General features: G+C 37.6%; 1 protein-coding gene across 1 annotated transcript; it reads right to left on the reverse strand.

The window, feature by feature from the left end:
• Positions 1-168: 168 nt before the first annotated feature.
• On the reverse strand, positions 169-25,193 carry NPHP3 (nephrocystin 3). Its single transcript, XM_057377266.1, has 27 exons — positions 24,622-25,193; positions 23,882-24,007; positions 22,735-22,885; positions 21,794-21,946; positions 20,346-20,479; positions 19,939-20,099; positions 18,361-18,508; positions 17,745-17,819; positions 17,055-17,234; positions 15,594-15,697; positions 15,224-15,338; positions 14,051-14,194; positions 13,419-13,516; positions 12,837-12,939; positions 12,145-12,227; positions 11,004-11,142; positions 10,001-10,165; positions 9,407-9,504; positions 8,457-8,579; positions 7,931-8,120; positions 7,548-7,789; positions 7,094-7,169; positions 5,811-5,938; positions 4,327-4,567; positions 3,215-3,340; positions 2,780-2,895; positions 169-2,593 (listed from the first exon to the last, which is right to left on the reverse strand). Exons 1-27 carry the CDS (start codon positions 24,967-24,969, stop codon positions 2,413-2,415), a joined length of 3,948 nt encoding a protein of 1,315 aa, XP_057233249.1. The 5' UTR covers positions 24,970-25,193; the 3' UTR covers positions 169-2,412.

A 25,193-nucleotide genomic window follows, 5' to 3' on the forward strand; every position in this document is an offset into this window, starting at 1 on the left:
TCTTGTGTTACTTTCAGAATTTCAACTTGTATATACAAAAAAAATTTAATCAGAAAATAAATTAAGATGATTGTATATGTCAATGGTTAYAATTATTTAAAAATAAACAGCATCAAAATAAGCAGCATTAAGGTTTGTTTTTTTAAATTAGACATTTATGTGTATAATGTACTCCAGCAGTAAAACGTAATAGAAAATTTATTGTTTCCTTGCTTATGAACTAACAAATCAAAGCACATTGCCATGGTTAAGTCCAGCTTTGTTTATTTGACAATATTATAAAGRAAGTATCCAGTTTTTACAGTGTCTCATGAATGTTATTAAGATGTTGATATTCTGTGTAATTGAATCTCATTGACACTGGTGACCCTCTGCTTTGAGGTGSAGTTCTCCTACCCAGAAGTATTATCTGGCATAGACCAAATATACAAATTACTCTTTCTTGCTGTCCATGAGGTGCAACTACATGGAAGTTGTCTCAAGCTTTCTTGGGGTTMACAGGGTAGGAACATGGATTCTTCACCCTCTTTCCTAAAGGACAATGGATGACTGGGATCTGCTACTTTTTACRGACCAATTTTTTTTTAATCTTTTTCCAAAACCAACCCTTCAACCTACGACTAAGTAGGAGAGAAGTTGCTCAATGTAAGAATAACAACAGTTCAGTAATGCCAAGCATCTAGAAGGTAACTTCTTATTTAAGCTAGCAACAATAAGGAAGATTATTTAGGAGAGGAAGATATATCATTGAACATCTTAGAACAAAGGTGRCAAGCTAGACCAGACATCTGATCATTCTTTAAAGGAGAGMATTACCAGGTCTAAGAACATCAGGCAACATAAACAAATATAAGCTGAGTAGGCTGAGGTTTTTTTTTTGGGGGGGGGGGGCGATTGGGATTATTTTGGTTTGGGGTTTTTTTCTTTGTGTATTTGTTTGTTTTTACTTTTGCCTCTCTTAGTTGGTGACAATTCTGGAGAGAACGTTCCAATTTGCAAAACTTTTTAAGGTGGCTGAAATACAGTGGTAAACCACTTGCTTTGCTTATAAACCCATTTTCTGAGTAAGAGGAAAATGTCCAGAGAGCTATTACAAAGTGTCAGTTCTTCATGCCGTATCATAACACCTTCAAGAGTTTTTTTGATATTTTTTTTCAACTAAACCTTTATCTTAAAAATCAAAGTTGGATTGTATATTTGTACTGACAATTTTATTTTGACAAGTTTATTTMTTTTGCCAAGTTATTGCCTTACCAAAATAACAAATTCCTCCTAATCAGAACARGGGCTGAAATGAGTAATATTTAATTCTACTCCAAAAGAGAAAAAAACACTGTGGAAAGTAATTACTCCTTTGAGGTAAAGGCCATTTGCATTTTTCAAACTGGATCAAATTAATCTTTACATTAGCTGTCTCTGAAATATTATAGTAGGGTTTCAATTAATTTTCCACTTACTTTCATTTTTTATAAAAGGTCTTTTTTTAGTATGTTTTAAATTGATGCATGCATTTATGGACTGAATGAGAACAGAACTCTGAYTCCTACAGATGACTCAGGTATTAAGAAATACAAAAGGCAGGTAGATTTGATTAAGATTTCTTTATCTGATGGCAAACTATTTTGCATCACTAGGTTTTCCCAGCTAATACAAACATTCTTGCATTTTAAGGGATTCAGTAAGATTAAATATTGAAAGTACTGCTAAAGGTTTAACAAGAGGAAATCTGGCCATAATCATTTTCATTCTGATTCCTCACAGGTRGTATTTTTATTGAACAGAGTGGAATCTTACAACAGCTTTAACTGTAGATGATGATATATTTAGATACCTTAGCTTCCCAAGGAAACCAATTAATTTTGCACAAGTCCCTTGAATGAAAGTTTGCTTGAGGCTGAAGTAACCCTGCAGGTAAAACTTCAGGTTAAACAGTATTTTCAAAGGTTTTTCAAAATTATCCTTTCTTCAGAAACAACTTTAAAGGCTTGCAACAAGGCAGGAAGGATTGATGATACAAAAATACACAAATCCTCTAAGCCATGCTATTACAACACAGAAATAAAAACTGCCCCTTAGAGTATATACAAGAGGTTCATCTTAACTTGTTATAAACCTGGCACTTAGGCTAAGAGGCATCCAGTCCATGYTTTTGGCATTAGCTACAACTTGAGCTAGTAACTAAAGTGTGTACCCATATACAGTGAAAGAAGCTCTCTTTGCACTGTAACAGTCTGCGAAGTTAAGGCAGAAGGGTTTCAGGCTGAAACATTTGTTTCCCTGTCATTCATGAAGACAGGTGTCAGTCCCAAAACAGCACATCATCCTGGGAAAAATGGATTTGTTTCAGTAATTTTCTGTCTGCTTTAAAATATCAGTAGAGAGTGCCTGTTGTGTTCTTGGAGGAGGTTTATATCACCTTTGTCCATGTTCCAGAAAAGCATTTGGTGATAATGCACTTTTTAAGCTGAAAGTGTCTCCACTTGATGAATGTCGAGAAGTTGCTTTTCCACCTATCAACAAAGTCTCTGCTTCCTTWATTTCCATAGCTCTCTTGTAAAGCTCAGCTGCTTTCTCAAAGTCTCCCCTTTCATAGCTTTGGAAAAGAGTAAAACAAATTTGAAATAAGCAAATAAAACAAATCTCTCAACTCAATCAAATTGAAATATACACCAAACTATCAACATAGTGTGCTTAAAACTCTATTTTACTAGAAAGTACACAAGCCCAGATGTTTTGTTTCAGGCAGTAATTTGCTTTTATAGGGCAAGGATGATCTAACCTTAGCACAGCCAAGTTTTTCAGCGTTTCCCCCACACGAGGATGCATGTGGCCAAAGCTGTCTTCATAAATCTTCAGTGCACGTTCATAGAGAGGCAAAGCTTCAATCTGTTTTTTCTTTGGGTAGCAGAAAGTTTCTTTGTYACAGATTTGTATTACATTGGCTTTTCTTTTTTTTTGCCAACACAGTATCAAAGCATCCTAGATACAGTCTCAAGCATACCAGTCTCAGCAATTATCATTTCCCCCCCACCCATTCCCGCATTCATTTTCCTTACCAAATGTGTTTTCAACATTTAAAATGGAACCCAAGATTTTGCAAGTCCTACAAGGAATTTCCATTTTAAATATGATCAAGTTTCTTTTGTTTCATTTCGGTACAAATCATGAAAATGCTTAAGATAGGAAAAATAAACATTAGACATGAAAAACTTACCATCTGACAGTAAAGGACAGCCAAGTTTACCAGAGCAGTTGCTACACTAGGGTGTTTTGGGCCAAATGACTTCTGTCGTATTTCAACYGCTAGCTCATACAGAGGAACAGCCTTGTCAAGCTTTCCCTAGAAATAACAGGGAAAAAAAATGTTCAGTTCCGTTGTATCAAGATGGTAACAGTAAAACCTATTTTAAACAAAAGCCTCGGAGAAGATCTGTTTCTAGAATAAGGGGTTAACTTTGATTAAATAATAGCTATATTCTGCACAGTTTATCATGAATATTTATTAGAACCTAATTTTCCAAAATACTGGGCATATTAAACTCCCAATTAATGTATTTGTCAGCTAGGTCTATTTCTTCCTTTCTTAATTTATTTTTTCTTCTCAAGTGTCTAACTGAGAAGGCAATTGAAAAGAATTTTCAGTTGTACTTTTATTGAAATAATTTTCTCCACTGAGTTTTAATTTGTGYCCTTTCAAACTAGCAGAGGTTTTTAATGCAAATATTAAGTGGTGCTGCAGCTTTGAACAGCATAAAAATTAGAAGCTGAGGTGACCCAATACCATTTAATGCACACAATAGCAGGTAACAATTACTTAGCAAAAACATGTGCAAATTTGATCCAAGGGATTACCTCTGGAGAACAGTAAAATGTGAAAATACAAAATATATAAAATTCTTGTTATTCACTGAACTTGTTTTTAGTTTAGCTGGATGGCAAGAGTTGGAAAAGGTTTATCATTATTACATTAATAATACCGAATGGTTAGAACAACCATCTACAAACACAAATATTCATAAAACATTCTGAAATTATGAAATGCAGAAGTTTATACTAATATTAATGTTATTCCTCACAGTGCATTTTGCACAGGAGTAAAGCTTATCTTTCTGAGTCAACATTAGTTAAAGGTGGCTCAGCCAGACAGTTTATTTGTGAAGCACTATCTCTCTCATAAGCATTYGAGTTRCCCTCAAACTGACTGTAAGCTCAAGGTCATTGKGTAAGAAGAACTATTCCTGCWCCCTRAAATGTGATTTTTCCATTAAGACACAAGGCATTACAGTTAATTTAGGTGATCAGAAGAGGTAACAGGCTTGTGCTCACCATCTTTTTGTACAGCACTGCCAGGTGTTTCACAGTATAAGCCAAGGAAGGATGATCTGGAGCCAAGGCTCTCCTCCTGATGTYCAAAGCTTTCTCATAGAGTTCCTCAGCCTTGTCATAGTGCTTCTTCTCATTGTACAGGGCTGCCAGGTTGTTCAGAGACTGTGCACAGTCTGGGTGGTCGGATCCCAGGACTCGCTCTCGCATTTCCAAAGATCGTTTCAGGAAAAGCTCCGCTGTCCTACAGAATATATTTGTTCATCAATACTTTAAAGCTGGGAACATCTGTACAGGCTGAGGTGCATGCTTAAAACAACAAACTCAGCTTTGGAAACTCACAGTAGAATCTGTTTAGAAGTGACAGAGTAGAAAAGACTCTGTAATGCCACCACTGGAGCAAAGGGCATGTTTTATCTCACTACAGTAGGGTACTACTGTTTCATTACAGCTTTGCAGCAGCTCCTCTATCAAAACAATGGGTGATCCCCCCGACAGCATCCATTATTACCAGGTAACTCCTTATCCTGACATACACACAAATTCTGTGTGATGCTATTAACAAGAGGTCAGCTTAGTAAATTGGAAAAATCCATTTCACATTAGAGAAAAAAAAAGACCATTTATACAGAAATGAAGGTTCAATTCTGTAGCTCTTAGACAAGTATAAAAGGTGTTCACTCTATGCAAGGGTTTCTGTAATTATCCAAAAGCTACTGGTGCCATAAACATTACGCACAGAAAGAACTGGAAGAAAAAATACTTCCAAAACTCACTTTGTGCTTTTTTGCTGGGTATTTTTGTTCTTCTCTGAAAAGATTCAGTTCAGTAAAGTGGGATTTAGGTGACTTTACAATTCCCTGACAATACACAGTTTAGAGTCCTCTGTCAGTTGAAGAAGTTGAAGTCAAGAATGGCTAAACATACAATCAGAACTGTCATGCATCTCTTTTYCCCCTTCTTCAACACCCCTGCTTATCCCTGTATGCTTTTAGAACACCTGGGTGCTGTTCTGTCTCTTTTTTGCTTTTAACAGGACTACAGGGTAAAAGCTTAAGGATTACTAGCACAAYGAATATTTAGGTCATGACTTCTTGTAACACTGTCATAAAAGAACAACAATCCTGCTGTTCAAAGATGAACACTGCAAAGGAGAGTCACAAAACAGTGAAGCTGAGTAGAGGAAGCACAGATTTGAGAGAGAACTGGTTTTGGAAAAAAGGCTAGTTAAGTGTTGAACATTAAATCTTAATGCAGGAAGTGCACTGACTTGGTAAAGTCACTCACATGGCACTCACATGCCAACAGCACCAGACAGAAAATAGGAGTGAATTTCACAGTGAAGAAAAACCAGTAGAATGAATCAGSGATAGTACTATTAAAAGTATTTGATCATGTGTCTGTATTTAACTCCAGTTCTCAACACTCTGCCTCCATTCAGACATCTGAGAATGCTCAGCAGATGTCTCACAACAAAYACAACTTACTCAAGATTATTCTGCAGGTAGTAGAGGACTCCAAGCTCATTAAGGGTTCGAGCATTATCTGGTGTATCCTTGCCTAACGTGAGCTCTTCCAATTGCAGGGCTCTTTGACGCAGGAGAGCAAAGCCACACTACAGCAAAGAAAAAATAATGTAAGASAGTCACCAGCACTTTTAAAAGTAGACATTAAAGGACAGAAAACCAAAAGAGTTAATWTGGTGCCAAAGGAGAACAATAATCATCCTTAAGTTCTATTTTTGAGTTACATGGCACTTACAATCTAAGGTACTTTCACCAAGTATGTGAAATTTTGGTGAAAATTTCCAGGCAATTCAAGTTACTGTGCTGTCACACTGCTCTCCATGTATCWTACATGCTAATTTGCTTAAACTCCACAGTTCAAATAACCAATTCAGATAAATTCTTMGGTTTATAAGCTCAAAATTTAAAATCAATTTAATGTCCAATTGTAAACACCATATACAAACGCCTGTGAAATATTACTCAAGGCTTCACATCAATCTTTTTTAAAAGGGCAGACAAGTTAATGTTTCCATGCAAAATAAATCAAAGAAAAAAGGGCAGCCATTTTTACACACTCTGCCTATTTTTGATCTATGCAGACTTGATAAAAATATTTTTGCAGCAGAGCTCATTACAGAAATAGACCAAATCTTCACAAACCTAATTCATTCATATTAAATCACTGTGAAAACCGCAACATATTTATAGTTTTTTTACTACTTTGATTAGAGCTACAACTGGAGCTGTGGAGTTATTAGCTGAACTCTTACAGTACTGGCATTACATGACAACGTAGCCTTAGCTCAAAAATAAYAAGAGAAACCCTGTAGCTGGAAAACAACACAGAAGAAAAAACAGCGAAAAACTCTGTATGTTACCTAATACTCTTACTGGGATTTTCCACTGCAGTAAGCACTGTGTTCACTAGGAGGATAAATGCCTCAGCTATTYTGGAAAACACCTTTTTCCATTGTCACTTTGACACACAATTCAGCAGTAATTCTGCASCTCTGAAATGTACATATATCCACTTCTTTCTTTTCCACTTCTCTCAGTTCCATTCTAGTTRTACTGATAGTTCTCCACTTCCAGCAGACTTGCAAGGGTAGTTACCAAAGCTGTTGCTATGCTACTTCACTACCTATGCCCACAATTATCAAAAGCCCTGAAGCATTGTCAGCTCTGCAGATACATTTCATCACCTATTTAGCAGAGATGCAATATGCCCTGCACCTCTTTTTAAATATCAAGCATTTCCTTACCAGACTGCCTTTCTGCCTTGCTGCTTTTTGGCGTATTTTGAAGGACTTTTTCCTCAGTTGTTCAGCTTGTTCATATCTGAAAGTAGTTATTTGTAGTGTTAAAATAATTTCAAACGTAGCATCAACAAGTATGCTGGAAAGATTCTAAGTTAACTTGAAAATTTAAGGATCTTTAAAATAATCCCACTTTTTTCAAATACAAAATATCTAAAATGCTTAGGGCCAGCGTTCCTCCTTTATCCCTACAAGTTTTTTGTTAAACTAAGCAGAAAAGTTGCCCCCCAGCCACGTGACCTGCTACAAGAATGGAGAGGGGATGTTCATGGTTGAATTTCAACACATGAAACTCAAGAACCAAAGAAAAATCCAGGCTTCAGGAAGAAAACCTTTGCTGTTATYTTTTTTTTTTTACTACCTCCACATAAAAGAAAAAAGCAGTGTTAACTAAGCTTACTTATTCTGCTTTTGGTACAGGGTCGCAAGTGCATCAAGCTCACGGGCCACCCGGGGGTGTTCAGCTCCATAGGCGTTTTCAGAGATTTCCAGTGCCTGTTTATACAACTGTTCAGCATTTCCAAACTTCTTCCACTGAACATACACTCCTGCCAGCTGGTGCAGTGACTGTGCCACCCTTGGGTGGTCTGGATCCAGCGCAGTCTCTCGAATCTCCAGAGAGCGCTGCAGAGGAGCTACAGCCTGTAACAACAAAGTCACAATGTGAGGGCAGCAGGCAGCATCCTGTACACTACAATAACTTCACTGCTGCAATAGAAAGCACACACTGAGCTCTGCTTAATATGCCTTTTTGCTGTTACAACAATCTCTAAATGTACTTACCTGACTGAGAAGACCTAGGTCCTTAAGAAACCGTCCCAGGGTCTCATAAAGATCAGCCAGGCAGATCATACTTTCCTCTCCCTCACTGCTTTTTTCATATTCTTTCAGAGAGTCAAAATACTCAGCTGCCATAGAGCTCTTATCTTTCCCAACCAGCTGCCAGTAACTCAGCAATTCTGCAAAATGTCCCCTGTTTTAACAAGGAAATAAGAATCTTATCTCTGATACCCCTCTATTCAGACTGATGCTAGCTTAGGAAAAAAGGCTTATGTGCACAAATGTTGTTGCTATGCTACAGCATCTACAGAGAAATAAACGAAGACTATTCAACAGCAGTATTTATTCCTTTACCAACCCCCAGGTGTAACAGAACAGAAAAAATAGCTTATTTATATGGAAACAGCATTTAGCACTTCAGCTGCTACTATTTAAGTACTTTTAATCTGTATCTGTCACTTTCTGATTTGTATTGACAAAAATTATTTTGAAATGTTTATAATGGCCGAAGAAGCTGCTACCTTTGTACCTTTTGTAAAGGTTTTGGGACACAAAGAGATTCAAAAGACACTTGTGTARCTTTTGCTTATCACCCTGCTGTTGGAAAAGCCAAGGAAGTTCATCTGCACTTCTCCAAGTCACTCGGTCTTGACTATTGAAAGAAAAACAAATGAAAATTAAAACTCTGACARGCCTAACAACTTGTCAATTTGATGTGAAAACTAGGCAAGCATACAATTTCCATACCTGAATGTCTGAACAGATTACTGTAAGACCTATGTACTCCATTTTTTTACATCTTCATTTTAATTTCATCTCAGAAGGTACTAGAACCCCCAGGCACTCYACAAGAAGCTGCTTCTCCATCCCATGTGGGCTAATCTATGCCTGCCAGCAGGACTGCAGCCCTGCAGCAGCYACTGTCCCTTGTGCCTCCTTTTCTGGCACACTGTGGCCCTCTTGGCTTCCTGCTACYCAGCAGTGGATGCTTGGAGGAGCAATAAACAGCAGCCCACAGCTGGGACACACTTAACYCAGGATGCAAATGTAAATGCAAATCAGTTTTCAACCTGGATATGAACTTGTAGATGTTCAGTTTTTCCTACTGGACTTCCCCTTATCTATATGCTAATTGCTTGCTGAACACAAGTGGTTTTCTGCTTCAAGTCCCATGCGAACTCTAATTTCCTAGCATTTAGTGTCAATTAAAAATCCCATGGGGTTGGAGACCACAAAATAACTGATAGGGTATAAATTCATGCTCTACATTTTCCCATGATCACTTTATCATATGCCAATTCCCCTGCACAGGCCTCATTCTTTTCAAAGATTAAAAAGCAACGTATCAATAAATAAACTTCTAAACTGACAATTTTGCACAGTTATCTTGCTATAATAATTWACTAAACTCAGAGAAGGTATATGAAGAAAACAAACACATCTATGAGGCATAGMACTTCTTGAAGAATTCTGACCTACCTTAACTGCATGGTGAAATATTCCACTAGTTTTTGTCTATAAGCAGAAATAAYATTTTCACCTGCTTCCATATACTCCAGTTTCACCATCTCCCAAGCCTGAGGGTATCATTAAAAGAAAGAGAATGCATTTAATTTGCTTAAGTGTTGATGATACACAGGGTGTTATGCAAGAYGAAACACATCTCATGTTGTAGAACTGAAAATCTTTCAATGACAAAGGCATTACAAATGAATTGTCTTATATCAGACCACAGCTCTGGTTATTCAGGCAATATTCCCTTCTCTTTCAATTCTTCTTCGTTTTTTTTAGGAGCCAGTGTTTTCTAGAACACTGGAGTTAGCAACCAATAGATCAGAAATTTATGAAGGTTTGAAAGGCCAGATTTTCAACAATACTGGTATCACAGCTCTCGCAGTTCTCAAGTTTTCTGGTATGTTTCCACATCTTACCAGATGTTAAGGAGAATGGATGAAYRAGCAAACATGAACATTCCAAGGCCWACCTAGCTAACAACAGAACTTATCTAAAACCCAGTGGTTGGAGTCAGGGGGTGGAGCTTCACTTGCACATGTTTAGAATTACAAACTTTACCTGGAGGTGCTGGAACTTCAGCAAACCACAGCCATATGTCAGCAGACACATTTTGTGCAGGCTGTGAAGGAGTGAGGCCAGCACTGCAGAAGTCAGCTCAGGATAAAGYTCCATCAGCTCTGACTCACTCACCCCATTGTGGCTGACACCAATGACACACAGTATCTACATAAAGCAGAAAACAGATTTCCCACAGTTAGCAATATTTRCTGAAGAGCTTAGTTACACTGAAATGTCAAGAACAATACTGTTTATCCCTGTGATAACTTCATAGCCAAAGGAAACAAAGACCCCTACCTACACAAGCCCTTTCCCTCTTCTCAAAGAAGAGACCCAGGTTTAATGATCAGGTTTAATATGATATAATATTCTAATAGATAAAGCACCAAATGAGACAGTCTTGGACAAACAATTGGCTCCTCAGTCTTCCCTCTAAAACACTGGGAGAGAATAACTCCATTATCATGAGGAACTTCCATCTAAGTAAAATAGGCTGAAGGTCTTTATGCTGCCAGCACCAAAGAAGTAGCAATTACTTAGTATTGTGTCCTAATTGAAAAATGTTTCACACAAGAGGGAAATTATGCAAAGCTGGGAAGAGGAGTCAGAAATGTAATAAGCAATGYCCTGTATTCACAAGACACCATGTTTTGATTGCATTTATTATGCTCAATGTAGTTAATCACTAGATCATGGTAGTGATCAGCAAGGAAGTGCTAATTCTATTTCACATCATAGTGAAAAAACCCTGCTTTGTTTTGTGAGACGACAGCTCAGTTTATATTTAACACAAAGCAGTCATACATTCTATAGCTATGCAAGAATTAATAAAATTGTCCCTTCTATACTAATAATACACTATATAATACTAATAATACTAAATTAATCTTGGAGTCATACATATGAACCTATATAAACTTGTATTTATTTTTAATTTAAGAAAAACTCCTTACAGGAAAGAGTATTCATTACCTGTAGAAATAGTGATGCATTCTCTGCTTACCTCTCTTAAAAGRCCTTTCTCTTTATCACTCTGCAATGACTCCTGAATTGATCTCAGAACAAGCCTGTACAGTGACACCGTGTCTTGACACTGGCAGCACTGCTGAAGAATTTCATCAATATTTCCTTTATTTCCARCACTGGGCAGAAGGACAGAAAGGGCAAGGTTTAGAATATTAGATTTGGCTCAGTAAGATTGGCATGAAACTAATGAAGAGCTCTATCTCAAACGTTCTCTGGATTCCAACTRAGTTCAAAAGGTGCATAGCACCTAGTGAAATTTAAACAAAGAAGAGGTGAGTTCCTGAAACCTATTTCTGTCATGTTGTCTGATTTTTCTGAGTAGCTGCAACAGTGTTATTAAAAAACCTATGCTACAGTGATCTTTTCTCCAGCAGGAGTACAAAGTAGGAACATAAGGATGGATAAAGATWAAACCACATGCTGCTATTTCACTTAATGCATTTACAAAGTATGTTTTCAGGAACAATTAWGTCTTCTAGAACATAAAACATGAACAAAAATAATGAAAATTGGTCACCTGGAGCAAATTACCAATTAGTGTATCATCTTCTGGGAGTCTCTTAACTAAAAAWGCATCTTTTTCAATGAAATCTAGGTTAATAATAAGCCAATGCACTTATTAAGTATTCTCTCGCACAAGAGAGAAGATTAATTTTCTCCACAGCAGGAATTATAAGGCTAAGGACCATATGCAGGATGTTAAACTAAACAGTTGTTGAAATTCCTTTTACCTTAAAAATCTGTGGGGCAAATTATCTGGTACATCAGTAAATACAAACCACCTAAATTTAACTGTTTAACAGCGCAATACCAACATTCTCCGAATATCTATAAAACGCACTGAAGCAACTGATACACTCAGAAAGAGGAACATTAAAATAAACTAGAAGAGCTGAAAACAAATAGATACAATTTGGATTAGCTTAGTATCAAACTGACTCTATACTCTCTGACTTCTCTTCCCACTGCATTCATAGTYAGTGAAGGGCAAAACTTCTCCATTGCTTTTTCTTAACAAGATTCATTCTGTGTTAAATGAAAGTATTTCAAAAGGCCTACTTGAAGTCTTCTAATCTAGTGATAAGCATAATAATTTCCTCCAGAATGCTTTAACTTACCAAGCAATGGTTTTGCCCAAGAGAGTGACATACAAAGCATTGCAAGTGGTGGCAGAACGACAATGTCTCTCAAGCTTCTTCTCCTACAACATTTTAAATAAAATCTGTGAACCGAGATGTAACTAACCATACAAGTAAAACATTCGTTGCTTGCAAAGAAAATGAAAGTTCTAGATATTCTTCTGTCTGTAACATCTGAAGACTGTAACATGGTTAAGCAGCGCACAAAATACTGCACAGGTTTCTAGTTATAGGAGCATATGAGTGAAAATTCCTGTTTGAATTTAAGATGAAGGTTTAGGATCCAACATTATATATCAACATGAGGATTATYTTAGAGAATCAGTTTCAAAGGCAAAGGTAAAAATACTGATTTTCCCACTCTGCCAGTCAGTTACAGTACTATGCAATAATAACTAAAACATAATTTAATCTTCCAGTATTCTAAAATAACACATTCACAGCAGTATGTGCAACTACAGTTTTTTTGTTAAAAATTTATGCTGTTCCATCTGTGTTTCAGTGCTGTGAGCCATGGGGTAAAAATACTCAAACTTCATGTTATCTCAAGCAATCGTATTTAGTCAGCTAAATAYGAATTCTTTTGGAAGTTAGGCTGATTTCATATTTCCATGTTTTCATTAAAAGTTATACTAGAGTAAGGTACTTTAGAAAAAGTGCAACAGACATACCTGCTCTTTAGTCAATTTAACTTTTGCAGAGTTACATTCTGCACTAATGAGAGATTTAACATCTTTAGAATTCAGTGGATCAAGATGAAGAGTGGGCCATAACCTTTAGTAAGAGAGAACAAAGTGATATTCAAACCTAATTAAATAGCCCACAAAAGGAAAAGGAACAACATCAGAGTTCCAGAGCTTTTGCAAGATTTACATCAAAGCAGTAATTGAAGCTGTTCCCTGCTACTAAGAAATTCTAGTCATCTGAAGTCAAATTTTCACTTTTAGCCTYACCCTGAATCTGCATCATGGTACTGCAGTTTTTGAAGTGCATCTGACTGCGTTTAATGTCATATTTCATATAGTCATGTGGATAGATCCATCACAGTAAAACAAAAGTCTAGTTTTCCAACAGCWAAAATCTGTCATTGCAGCTACAATAGAGAAGCTTTCATTTTCCACACAGGTTGCAAAATCTTATCCTATTAAATCTCTACATCTTGACAAATCTGTCTGATCTTCAGYGAGTAACTGTAATTTAAAACAATAATTCTAACCCAGGATACTCTGACACATCACAGAAATRTAACATACCTCCAAGCCTGTGGACATGTCTCTACATTCACTGATACAATCACTCTCACRTTCACTGGCAGTGGATCTATCAACCACTTCATATGCTTCTCAGCTTGCTTAAAAACAAATTTTCATTTCTTAATACAGAGATTGTTCAAAACAATGCCAAAAGTTGCTATGTTTCATTAACTCAGTACAACTCAGTTAAATTCTTCAAGGTCCTTTAAAATTGTTCATGATCTGGTCCTCAGGACAGTACTAAATGACCCCTTTATAAGTATCAGCACAATTGTACACTAAATTAAGAAGATAGAATACTGTTGCTGAAATGTTCACCTCATAAAAACCAGGATATTTAACATGCTAACGTAAGTTAGCTCATAGCCTTGAATCTTTGGATAAGTAATGTACCTGGACAACTCAAAAATTAAGGTATTAAGATAAAATTTAGAAGAAAAAAACCAAAACAACTCCAAAAAAAACTTATCTAGAAAAATAACTCAATTGCACCTTTTACAAAACTCTTTTCTGTATGTTCTCTCCAGGGCAAAGCAAACAATAATATTTTTGTTACATAGCTATGGCTGAACTTATTACACTAGTCAAGATTCCCTTTAGACTGACAAATGGAAAAGATTTTGAAAACATACCTGTATTTGGTCAATAGAATCAATAATTATAATAATGCTGCCTTGATGGCGTGCAGAAAGTTTTTCCAGCCAACGGGGAAACTCTTCCAGAAGTTTGGCTGGATCAAAAGTCAGAGGTGATACTAACCAAGAGTGTTGCATAAGCTGCAGAATTAGAAATAYGTACAAGAAATTATACCTTATAACAGCTAGAATAGTTGAAAAAAGTCCTATATACACAAGAGGAAAAAACCCCAACCCCACCCCCAAATCCCCCTCCCAAAAAAAACCCCATGTGATTTGGGGCCGATATTTCCAGTCAAGCTCTCACAGAGTTCTTTCTTCTAGTATATGCAGAAAGCTGGCAGATGCAGAACAAAGAATATTTATTGAACTAGAGAGATAATTTCAGTTTACACAATGGACAAGAAATTTGCAGACTTAAAGGACTGAAAAGTTGCACAGGTTAAATAGGCAAATATCTAAAATACAGGAGAAAATTGCAAGGATAGCACAACTGATTTAATTTTTCTGCAGGTTTTAGTCCTGTAAGGCCCTTAGTGCCACCCTGTGATGGAAAAAGAAAGCTCAGACCCCAGCATAAGAATGATCCTCGCTTATTCCCACATGTTTAGCACGCAAGTAAAAATAAATTAACATAGGAGAGAGCTAGTCTAGCAACAAGATGATTCCAAGATGGTGCCAATACAGCCTCAGGTTTCTAAGCACATATACAGAAGAGGTACCACCTGCATCTCTCATTGGCCAGATGGCAGGGAATTTTGGAAGGAGTTTATCCGGTTTTATAAGTCATCAATATAGGTCACTGGAAATATAACTGCTAATGCCAATCTGTTACAAATATCCTAGAGATGCTATTTAATTAATCTACATTCAGTGCATAGGATCGGATTACCATCATTCAATAATGCCTTATATTTCATGGACTCATGGAATAGTTTGGATTGGAAGCAGCTTTAAAGGCCCCCTAGTCCAGCTCCCTGCAATTAGCAGGGACMTCATCAACTGTATTAGGTTGCCCAGAGCCCTGCCAATCTGAACTTTATGTTTTTTCTACTTCATTTGTAGTACTTTTCACTAATGTTGAAAAATCTGTAGAAAATCTTTGGGCATACACACATGCACTGGCAGTTTCCAAAGAAAGACACAGTGCAAGACGTACTGCATCATTACCTTTAGAGTCAGGCGTTTAATTATCAGGGCAGATTCTGAGCTAGTTGACATGGGCCTCCCAACAAAGTGATAAAGAATTAGAGTGTTGGGTGAATGCTTCTGTTGTAACTGAATCCTAATAACAGAAGAGAAGAGAAGAGAAAGACTCAACAGACTATAATTTTGCAAATAGATTTCAAACAGAAAATATCAGTTTTGCCAAAGGTGATAAGAGTATCTTAGTTACATGTTTATCTTAAAAAACAGCATAGACATTTTCTGAGCTATAATCAAACTTGTCATGTCAGATTCCACTTTTGGAATGGAAACATAATGGAAACCTTTTTCTTAAATTTCATTCATATAAAAAAAAAATTAAAATTTGAACTACCATTTTGAAAGAAGGAGAGATTTCCCAGAGCCTGGTCCTCCTGATACAAGCAATGGTGGAATTGGTGCTGGTGCTGCTACTAGGTCATTCAGACGCTCAAAATACTATAAAGAAGAAACAATCATTATAAATATTCCATTGTTTTAAGAAATAAATCTAGTGCCTGGTATGTAAAGCATTTAGATTCAAAATGCTTGTACTGATTTATTAAGGTAAAGGAGTAGCTATTGAAAAGCAATACAAGCATAAATAGATGTTCCAAGGAAACACTTAAGCCATAGAATTTAGTATCTCTTTTTTTAAAAGTGTAAAATTAATCAACACTTTCCTCAAAACCCTATTTCGGAACCTTCAGTGCAAATAAACTATATTAGTGTTACTATAGTAAAGCAACTGGGTTCTATGTTTGTTCAGGCTTCCTTGCCCCCGCTTTCCCCGAACTACTCCACTGCACTGGAGATGGTTGCCAGGARAAAGCCTTCAAAGTTGGCATCTGCCATGAATGAGTATTTTGAGACACTAAGCATACAAAAGAAGGCTTTCTTTCAGCACATGAATGAATGTCCAAAAATGCTGTAGCAGATGACAAAAAGAACAAAAACAGTACACCCTTCATCTGCTCAGGAGAAATATTTTGTCTTCAAGATAAGAAGTGCGTTAAGATATACATTGGTATTTTTTTCTTAATGTTCTATTATACAGTTGCTCTAGACAGTAGTAAACATGCTACAATCCTCCAAACCATTCCCAATACATCAGTATTGAAGTAAAAGAATATAGAATATGCTAGTAGAGTACTAAGAATTCAAATACAGTAACAGAAACAGCATGYTTATGTTACATTGCCAAAATAAACATCCACCACATCCTATGATGCCTTTAATGTTTATCTGCCTACATTCATTGCATCTTTCCATATAACTGTTCCTGATACTCGCAACTTGAAATGTTTCTAGAGTTTTATTTTCAGTAATAAGTAAGTACTGAGCTATTCACTTTAAGGTTTCCTATGTGGCTGAATGATGAGATGAAATCATTTCATTAACCATCTCCTGAAGACCTAACTCCAGGTGTCAAGAAAGAGATTGGATTTCCTTGGGGAAAAATGAAAGAGAAGTACAATAAAAAAAAAGGAAGAAAATATATWYATTCCAAGTATTTTCTATTGAYGACYAACATCTAAAAGGACACTCTGCTTCTGGCACACTGTTATATTGCTATTCTCCAGTGCAGGCACAACTACTTCTTCATCRTCATTCAACAATGCATCAACTGGCATCTCTCCCAGAAAAGAAATATGCCATMAATATCAGACATATGGCTTCTTCCAGTGTAAGGAGTGATATAGCCTCAAGGATGCTCTCGGACACAGCTTCTTCGGTAGAAGCGCATCTTGCCCAACAAGGGATGGAAGTGAATGATGACTTTCTCTTCATCCATATACCTTTATAATGTACTTACTTTCTCAAATCCCAGCTCACATGTTGAATTAGAGGCCTGCTGAAAAGCTTCCATCTGCTCTTGTTCATCATGGGCATCCCACAATACATCACCAAAAACTTCTTCTTCAGGAGCAGTGGAGTCTTCCTTATTACCCAAATCYTTGCCTTCTAGTTCTGTCATTTCACACCCCAATATATCCTAAGAAAAAAAAATTACATGGAGAAAACTGCAACGATGGTGCAAGCACATTTGCTGTTCGTCTCAATATAAGTGTGGCTCTGCTAACAGCACTATGCTCGTTTCCTTTTAGGGTAGCAGAGAACATAAATAAATAAGCAATTAGATTAAACTAACTTAATTCTGAATGCACAGGTCTCAAGACACTGATTTTAGATATCTCATAGGGGAAGCAACTCAACACAACTACAAGGAAAGAACATATCTATGATACAGATAAAGGGAAATTAGAGGCTAATTTAGGCCYATAAATAGAACCCTTTCCCCTGGTCCTGTGCTTCTATCCACAAAAGCATTGCTCAGTTTGGGGTTTTATTTTCCACTTGCACATTTCTTTGTTTGCCAGATATTAATGACAAAACAAAAAGATACTTTGAATCACATCTAAGTACCATATCATAATCACACTGACATCATTTAAGATCATAAAACAGCATAGAATAAAAAACTAAAATGCATCATGTGCTTTACCTGTTTAATTATTTTTTCCACACAATTATAGATTTCATATGCTCCTTCCTCCACACCTCCAACATGRTCAATCATCTGAAAAAGTAAATGCCAAAGCATGATTCAACTCTGAATCCAWCTGAGAACAGTATTTAGAACTTCCAACAAAAACCTTCTGTAACACATTTAAATTCCATTCTGTTGCTTTCCTCAGGTAAGRTTCACTTTGCCTAGGAACTTTAAAAGTTGGGCATCTAGTTTCAGCTGTTCTCAACAGTTGTCTCTGTRGAGSAMAATAAATGATAACTGATCAATTTTWTAGGCAGCAGGAATCCCTCTGGAGGTGCACTTCATTCCCTTCAGTGTCTACAGAGGGACCTCAGATAAATAACTTTGCCATTTAAATGCCTAAACACAGGTAAGAAATTCTAATCTTATAGCATAGACATTTCTTCAGTGAAAATGCAGTGGCTTTTTTTCTCCCCTGCTAATGAAAATTTTGTAACATTCATCAATTTCAGCTTCATCAAAATGCTCACAGAATGAGCATCCAGAGTAATTAGTACAATGCAATTTTTCCTAAAATCTTGGACTGTAAGCATGCAGAGTTGTTTACAGCAATTTTTAAATGCCATACCTTTGCTTTGTTCACGTAAGAAATTTGCTCGATSAGTTGTTGCACTGAGGCTGAACTGACTCTGCCATCCTCCCTTCTGTGGTACATTAACCGGGGTTTTTCTTCTGGATTTCTCAAGAAGGCTTCCTCACAGTCCTCCAACAAACAACTAGATTGGAAATCAGCATTCTTGTGCTATATTACACTGCTGTAGTAAACAGTTCAATCAACACAAGCTCCAAAGATGGGTTTCACTGCAAAATCTAATTCAAAAGTCATATCTATTTATAACAAAAAGCAATCAAGTAATTCAAGAGAGAATTTGAGAAAAACTCTGAAGCAAGGAAAAGTGAAGACAAAAATTTATGCTACTTGTACCAAAACCAGTAAAACCACCTATTAATATTGATGATTATTGATTTGAAAATTAAAAGCTGATCTTCCTGTCATACAAATATGCAGAGGGAAAGGTAAYTGCCTTGTATGGAAAGAACATAATTTCACATATGATTAATAAGCTCTGCTCTGCCATCAGTTTTGTGAAGGTTCTGTTCAATTCTCTGATCTTTTTAGGAAAAGTCCTTCAGTAGGATAGAAGTAGGAAGGAAGTAGGAAGGAAGTAGGTCCTYCATTTGTCAGATGTAGGACAGTCTTTCAATTTATAGTAATTAAAAAAGACACCTCCAAATTCAAAAGCACTTTGCATTTATATGTGTGAATGACATTAATGGATATCTATTGCTGTTCCACAGAAGGAACTATACTACTTGAGGATGCTGACAATAGCAGACAGGATTGCTCACATACTACCATCTTTTATACAAACTCTACAATTTTCATCAGAGTTTTCTAGGAGAAATTTTCTAAATTAACACTTTTGGGATTCTTTTCCTTGCATATTTTGTTCTTAAACATTCTTGCCCCACATACATAAAACTGGGTTATTTAGCAACAGCATGTAATGCATAAGAGTAGCACTCCTAACACGATTTCGTAAAGTATCCTTCCCTTGGTGTTTTTTCTTTAGTGAATCATGCTGCTTCTTCTAGAAGGTTAAGAAATTACTCACTGAACAAACAGAACACATTCCATCACTATTTGTCATGAAACATCATGACTTCAGTAAATCAAAGCTGTCAAAAGCTAGCATAAGATAACACACAGGAGAGCCATGAAATTAGTCTGAAAGACAGCCAAAACAAGGAACTAATGTGTGATAGAACAAACCCAAAACATTACAGACAGGTGTAATGCCAGATAAGCAAATGAAAAACAGTGAGGACATTCACACTAGCTATATTGAATTCCTAAGACACAGCCACATGCACAACAGAGAGCTGCTCTTGGAAAGCAAATGATTTCTGTGTGTTATGAAGACATCGTTCAAACTGTATGTTATGAGAATTTGTAGCTACAGGAAAAAGAAAATGCTGCACAGGTGATGTATTCTTTTAAGTRTCTGCACTAGCAAACTTCAGGTTTGAAGGAGTATCACTTTGAAGTTACTAGCTTAGGAAATGTACTGAGCAAAGCACCCCATAAAGCACTCTGCATAAATTACGAGTTTCCATTTGTTTCACCAGTCTGGAAAATACTCACCTTGGCAAAGTTAAATGCAGAAGCAAAATGACTAATGAACTCTTTTCAATTTCCCATTTTCTTACATCCTGAACAGGCCTTTCATTCTCTGTTGGAAAATTAACAACTTGAAAGAAGTACCCCAATGTTTCACAAACTCTTTGAAGTTTTGGAGAGTAGCTCTGAAATAAAATGTGAGTAACAGTGTTTTATTACTAAACGTGCATAGCACTAAGGACCTACCAAATAAATCTCAGTTTCTTTTCTCTAAGCAGTTTCTTCCCCTGAARCCCTTGACAATATCACTGATTTCACCAAAATCAGACTACACCTACTAAAGCTTTCAAAAAATATTAGACACATTTATGAACCAGCATCACAGTGGAAACAAGAMTGCATATGTGAGCATAAGTTTGTAAAGCACTCACTCTAGTGAAGACGGTCACGTCTGGCTGAGTCTCATCAGTACTGATAATRTAACATCTTACTGTGTTACTCCACAGAGAATGGGAAAACAGAGGAGTAACCTGCAATAAACTGGCAACAGCAGCATCCCAATCATCTGCCAATAAAAAAAAAAAAACCAAACAAAACAAAGTCTTAGAGATCTTCACATGTCATTACACTGCATAACAGGTAAGTCATCACCTCTTAACATCACAAATACCACATTTTATCTAAAACAGCGGCAATCTTTTTACTCAATCATTTAAATCTTACAAATTTCGAAAACCCATACCATTCGATAATGTCATACAATTTGATAATGTGGCAAAATAAAAATTCTGAATGTATTTCTATTACCATCACAATGATATTTCCTTTAAGAAGGATTGATGAAATGTTTCCACAAAATCAAGCTGATAGTTGTAAAATAAGTAACRATAYGCAGGAGTAATAAATTGACTCATARCCAAACACTTTTTTTTCCTTCAGATCTACATGTATATCAATTAGCCCATGTGAATAAATTACAGCAAAACACTGTGGGAACTTCTAGGGGGAAAATCAATTGCTTTCTATAGCAATGTTTATTCCCTACAGAAGCAATGAGTTTTAAAACTCTTTTAGACTCCTTTGTCACTCTTTCAAAAAAGGTATAGTTTCTACTTTCAGTACACATCTGTTGATGAAAGGCTTAACGTATGAATCTGGAGACATCATTGGGCAGACCCTCCCCTTTCCCACTTTGCAGGCACAGACTTCTGAATCAGAGTCTGAAGGATTGAACAATAAAGGGAGAAACTGCCAGCAAAGTCAACTATATACAGGAGAGGTTCCAGAGCCAGGAGAACAGTGAAGGAAASCAAAGCACCAGAAGCCAATTTACAAGGGGCCACTTGGGAAACAAAATTCAAAAGGAGCAATTATTGACAAGAAAATATAAGCACTGATTTACATAACAACACATACATCCTGGTCTTGCAATCGGATTTTCATAAGTGGCCCCCTAGGCAGAGTCAAAATCCATGTAAATTCAATGAATAAAATACAGGTATAATTTATCCTAATACAAATGAGATGTTCATACTCAGGAAGTAGAGAATCTAAATGCAAATGGAAAAAAAGAACACCAGCAGATATTGAAAGAAAGTCACTATATTCCATCRTCAACATTAACGCTTTACTCACAACAAGCCACCAGTAGCTGCTGTTTACTAAAGCCACTGTTGCACATACTGTAGTCACCACATGTATTAAACATAACTTAGCTATATTTCCTTTTATTTTTACAATGAATTCCAAACAATCCTYTAATTAAATTACCCAAGAATGGACAGAAAAGGAGCTAAGAAAAAACAGAGTTACTTAAGAATGGATAGAAAAACATCCATAGACACCTACAATCCCAGCAAAATATACTACCTTCACTTACCTCTGTTTATATTTGCAAATGGTCCCTCGACATCTATGGAGCTATGGGCAAATTCAGGCCCTCTGAAAGACTGCTGAAGTTGCATCATACTACCCATGGAYGGCTCACTTCCCAACACTCCTCCATTCCAGTATTCAGACTGAGCTCCAGTAGCTAAGAATTAGAAAACAAAAAACCCCTCTTCAGTGTCACTACACAAGGATAATGATCAGTCCCAAATACTACAGCTGAAACCTACAGCCACATGCCACTAACATATCTGTCTATCTTTCAGCAGATATGCTCACACCTTTATGTGCTGTAGTTCTAAACAGGTGCCTKTCCAAAGTTAATGAAAACCCATGACATCAAAGGATGAGGGGGTATTTGCTAATATTTGCTATTACATAGATTGCTCAAATTTGTTGGGTTCAGATGCTCACATACCCATCTGAGCCCTTCCCATGTTATTAAATTCCTCACACAGCATATAAAAGGTTTTGTACATACTTCATCTTTGTTATATATCTAATTCTACTGTTCTGGAATGTACAACAGCTGACATTGGCATATGTCCTCATCCAAAGTGTTTAAGAGTCCCTCTAGTTTCAGGTGTGATTGTGGAATCCTATYGAGCATCATGTCTCAGATCTAGAATAAGAAAACTCAGGAAAGAGCAGAAAACTCAGTTCATGAAACAATTTTTAAAAAGTGCTGAAGTCTCTGTGTCTATACAGTACTCTGTCTTCACCTATTTATTCATAACACCAGAAATTTGAGGATCCCACAAATTAAACCAAGTTTGCAAGGTTTGTTGCTTTTACCTTTCAAACTACTTTAAGTTGCTTTTCATCTGAATTAATAAAACTTTTTATAAAACAACATAAATATTTGTATTGTGCTTTACTGTTCAGAGACTTYAGTCATGTTCCAACACAAAATGCTAGGAAAGAAATTCTCACCTGTAACATCTGTACAATTATCATCAGAATCAGATTCTTCAGGATCAAACACTTGGATTCCTTGTGCCTGGAGTCTCTGGAGTTTTGCTTCTAGCTCTCGTTTGGCCCTCAGTAAGTCCTGAATCTCATTTTCTTTAGTTTCTCTAAAAATCTAACACAGGAAACAAAAACTTTTAAAATTCACTATCTGTTTTTGAGCTCATGCTACCTACTTTTATTTGTAAAGGTAAGTTTTTTTTACAAAGGTTCCCTTTTATTCTTCCCCATATTTTTTTTTTTTGCAATTACATGTAATCCTATATTTACATTTTATTGTTGCAGAAATTTTAAGTTTCCTATGACAGAAAGTGATCAAACATTCCAGCTGTCCTGTTTGTAAAGTATTACCACCACATGGAGAAGAAAACACAAACCTGGATTTAAATTCAAAGAAATAAAGTAGTTTTCAAGTCACTTTTTCTTAAATAAGGTCAAAAACAATCCTCCTCCAAACTACATGTAGCTACAAACAGCTACAATTGAGGACATGAAGAATCTTGAAAACAGTGAAAAACTAGGACCTACTGCCCTGTTTTGGGTGATAGAATTGTCATCTGCAAAGGAAAAACAGAAACACCTGCCCAGCCTTTCAAATCATCTCTCCAGAAAGTGTAAATTGTCTCTAACTGGCTATCATATTTTTGCAGCCAAAAGAAATGAATCTATACATATTTCCTTTCTTTTTAATGTAAGCTAGAGATATTACACCTTACAATGCAACATATAAAATTTATTCATAAATAATGGAACTCTGTTCATACATTCCTTCAGAATGTGTCAGTTTGCAGCTTTGCTTTCTTGTCACTCTCAAAYATAAATATACTCCTGTGTTCAAATTCAACACAGGAATTTAGTTTATGATGTATCAYTCCATATCCTCYTTTTAATATTTARAAAGTAATTTCCTATTTTTTCCCTSTCAGTGTTACAGAGATGTTTTGGTAGGATTATTTAAGCRGAAATAGGCAGCTACAGCTATGATACTCASAGGTTTCTTTAAGAAGGAGAGGCCCTCATGATAGCTATTGAAGAAGGGTTCATTTGGCAAATGYGAACAAGTGACATCTGCCTTTTTTGGTCATTTTCCCACGAAAAAGTCAAACCATACCTTGAATTGYCTTTTGACCTTGTCTCGGTCATGTTCAAAAGTAGCAGCTCTCTCCATGGCTTGGTATTTAGCTTCTAATGCACTTTCTTTCTCTCGAAGTATTTTCTGGTATGTTTTCTGAAGTGCCTGAAAACATTTAATATTTTATTTTTTTTTCTGAGTTTCATCACCAATAAGAGGTTTTAGATTACTTTACAGGTCTAACTACAGAATTACCTGGCACCCTACACCTCTCCTTACTGYAGGGCAGCCAGAATCACAGAGTATTCTTAGTTGGAAGGGAACCACAAAGATCATCSAGTCCAACTTCTGGCCCTGCACAGGACAGGCCAAGAATCACACACCATGTGCCCGAGAGCCCTGTCCAATCACTCCTTGAACTCTGTCAGGCTCGGTGCTGTGACCGCTTCCCAGGGGAGCCTGTTTCAGTGCCCGACTACCCTCTGGGTGAAAAACGTTCTTCTATTATCCTGGCTAAACCTCCCCTGGAACAATTTCAGGCCATTCCCTCCGGCTGTCTCTGTCGCCACAGCCGCGCCGGGTGCGGTCCCCATCCCCAGACGAACACTTCGACGGCATCCCGACGGCTCAGCAGAAGAACACCGGGCACGCACCATTTCCCCAGCACCTTGCCTTCCCTCACACCCGCCACCTCCCCGCCACAGCTCTGCCCAGGAACGGGACCAATCCTTGGCAGCCCCAGCCTCGCTGCTCGGTGCCCTCAGGGCAGCAGGCGCTACCTGCAGCTCGGCGCGCAGCCGCTTGTTCTCCCTGTCCAGCTTGGCCTCCTTCTTCACCATGGAGGCCACCTCGTTGTTCTTGCTGACGCGGAAGATCTCGTACTCCTTCCTCAGGCGCTCGTACTCGGCCACGCACTCCAGCTCCTGCACCGAGGCCGTCGACTTGAAGCTGGCTCCGATGAGGCCGCCGGGCCGGGAGCCGCCGACGCGCCGCAGGGACCCGCGCAGCAGCCGCGCCTTGGGCTTCACCTCCACCGGGATCTCGCAGGCCTCGCCGCCGCCGTACGTGTCCTCGATCACCTCCCCGACCGCGCCCGCCGGGCTCACCAGGGACGACGCCGTGCCCATGGCCCCGCGCCCGYCCCGGGCCAGGCTCTAACCCCGAGCGCACGGCCCGGTGTCCCCGGCGGGACCTGGCGGCGGGGACRTGCCCGGCGCGGAGCTTCCCCGGCGGCGGCTGTGGGCCATGGTCCTCTCCTTGCCGCCGCCGGACGAGGAAGGGAAAGCGGGAGGAAGCTGCCCCGCGGGCCGCCTCTCTCTCTCCCTCCCTCTCTCTCCCGCTCCCGCCCCGT

The sequence above is a fragment of the Malurus melanocephalus genome, unplaced genomic scaffold, assembly GCF_030028575.1.
Source record: "Malurus melanocephalus ecotype Western Australia unplaced genomic scaffold, MMel_1.1 scaffold_309, whole genome shotgun sequence".
NCBI classification, from domain to species: domain Eukaryota; kingdom Metazoa; phylum Chordata; class Aves; order Passeriformes; family Maluridae; genus Malurus; species Malurus melanocephalus.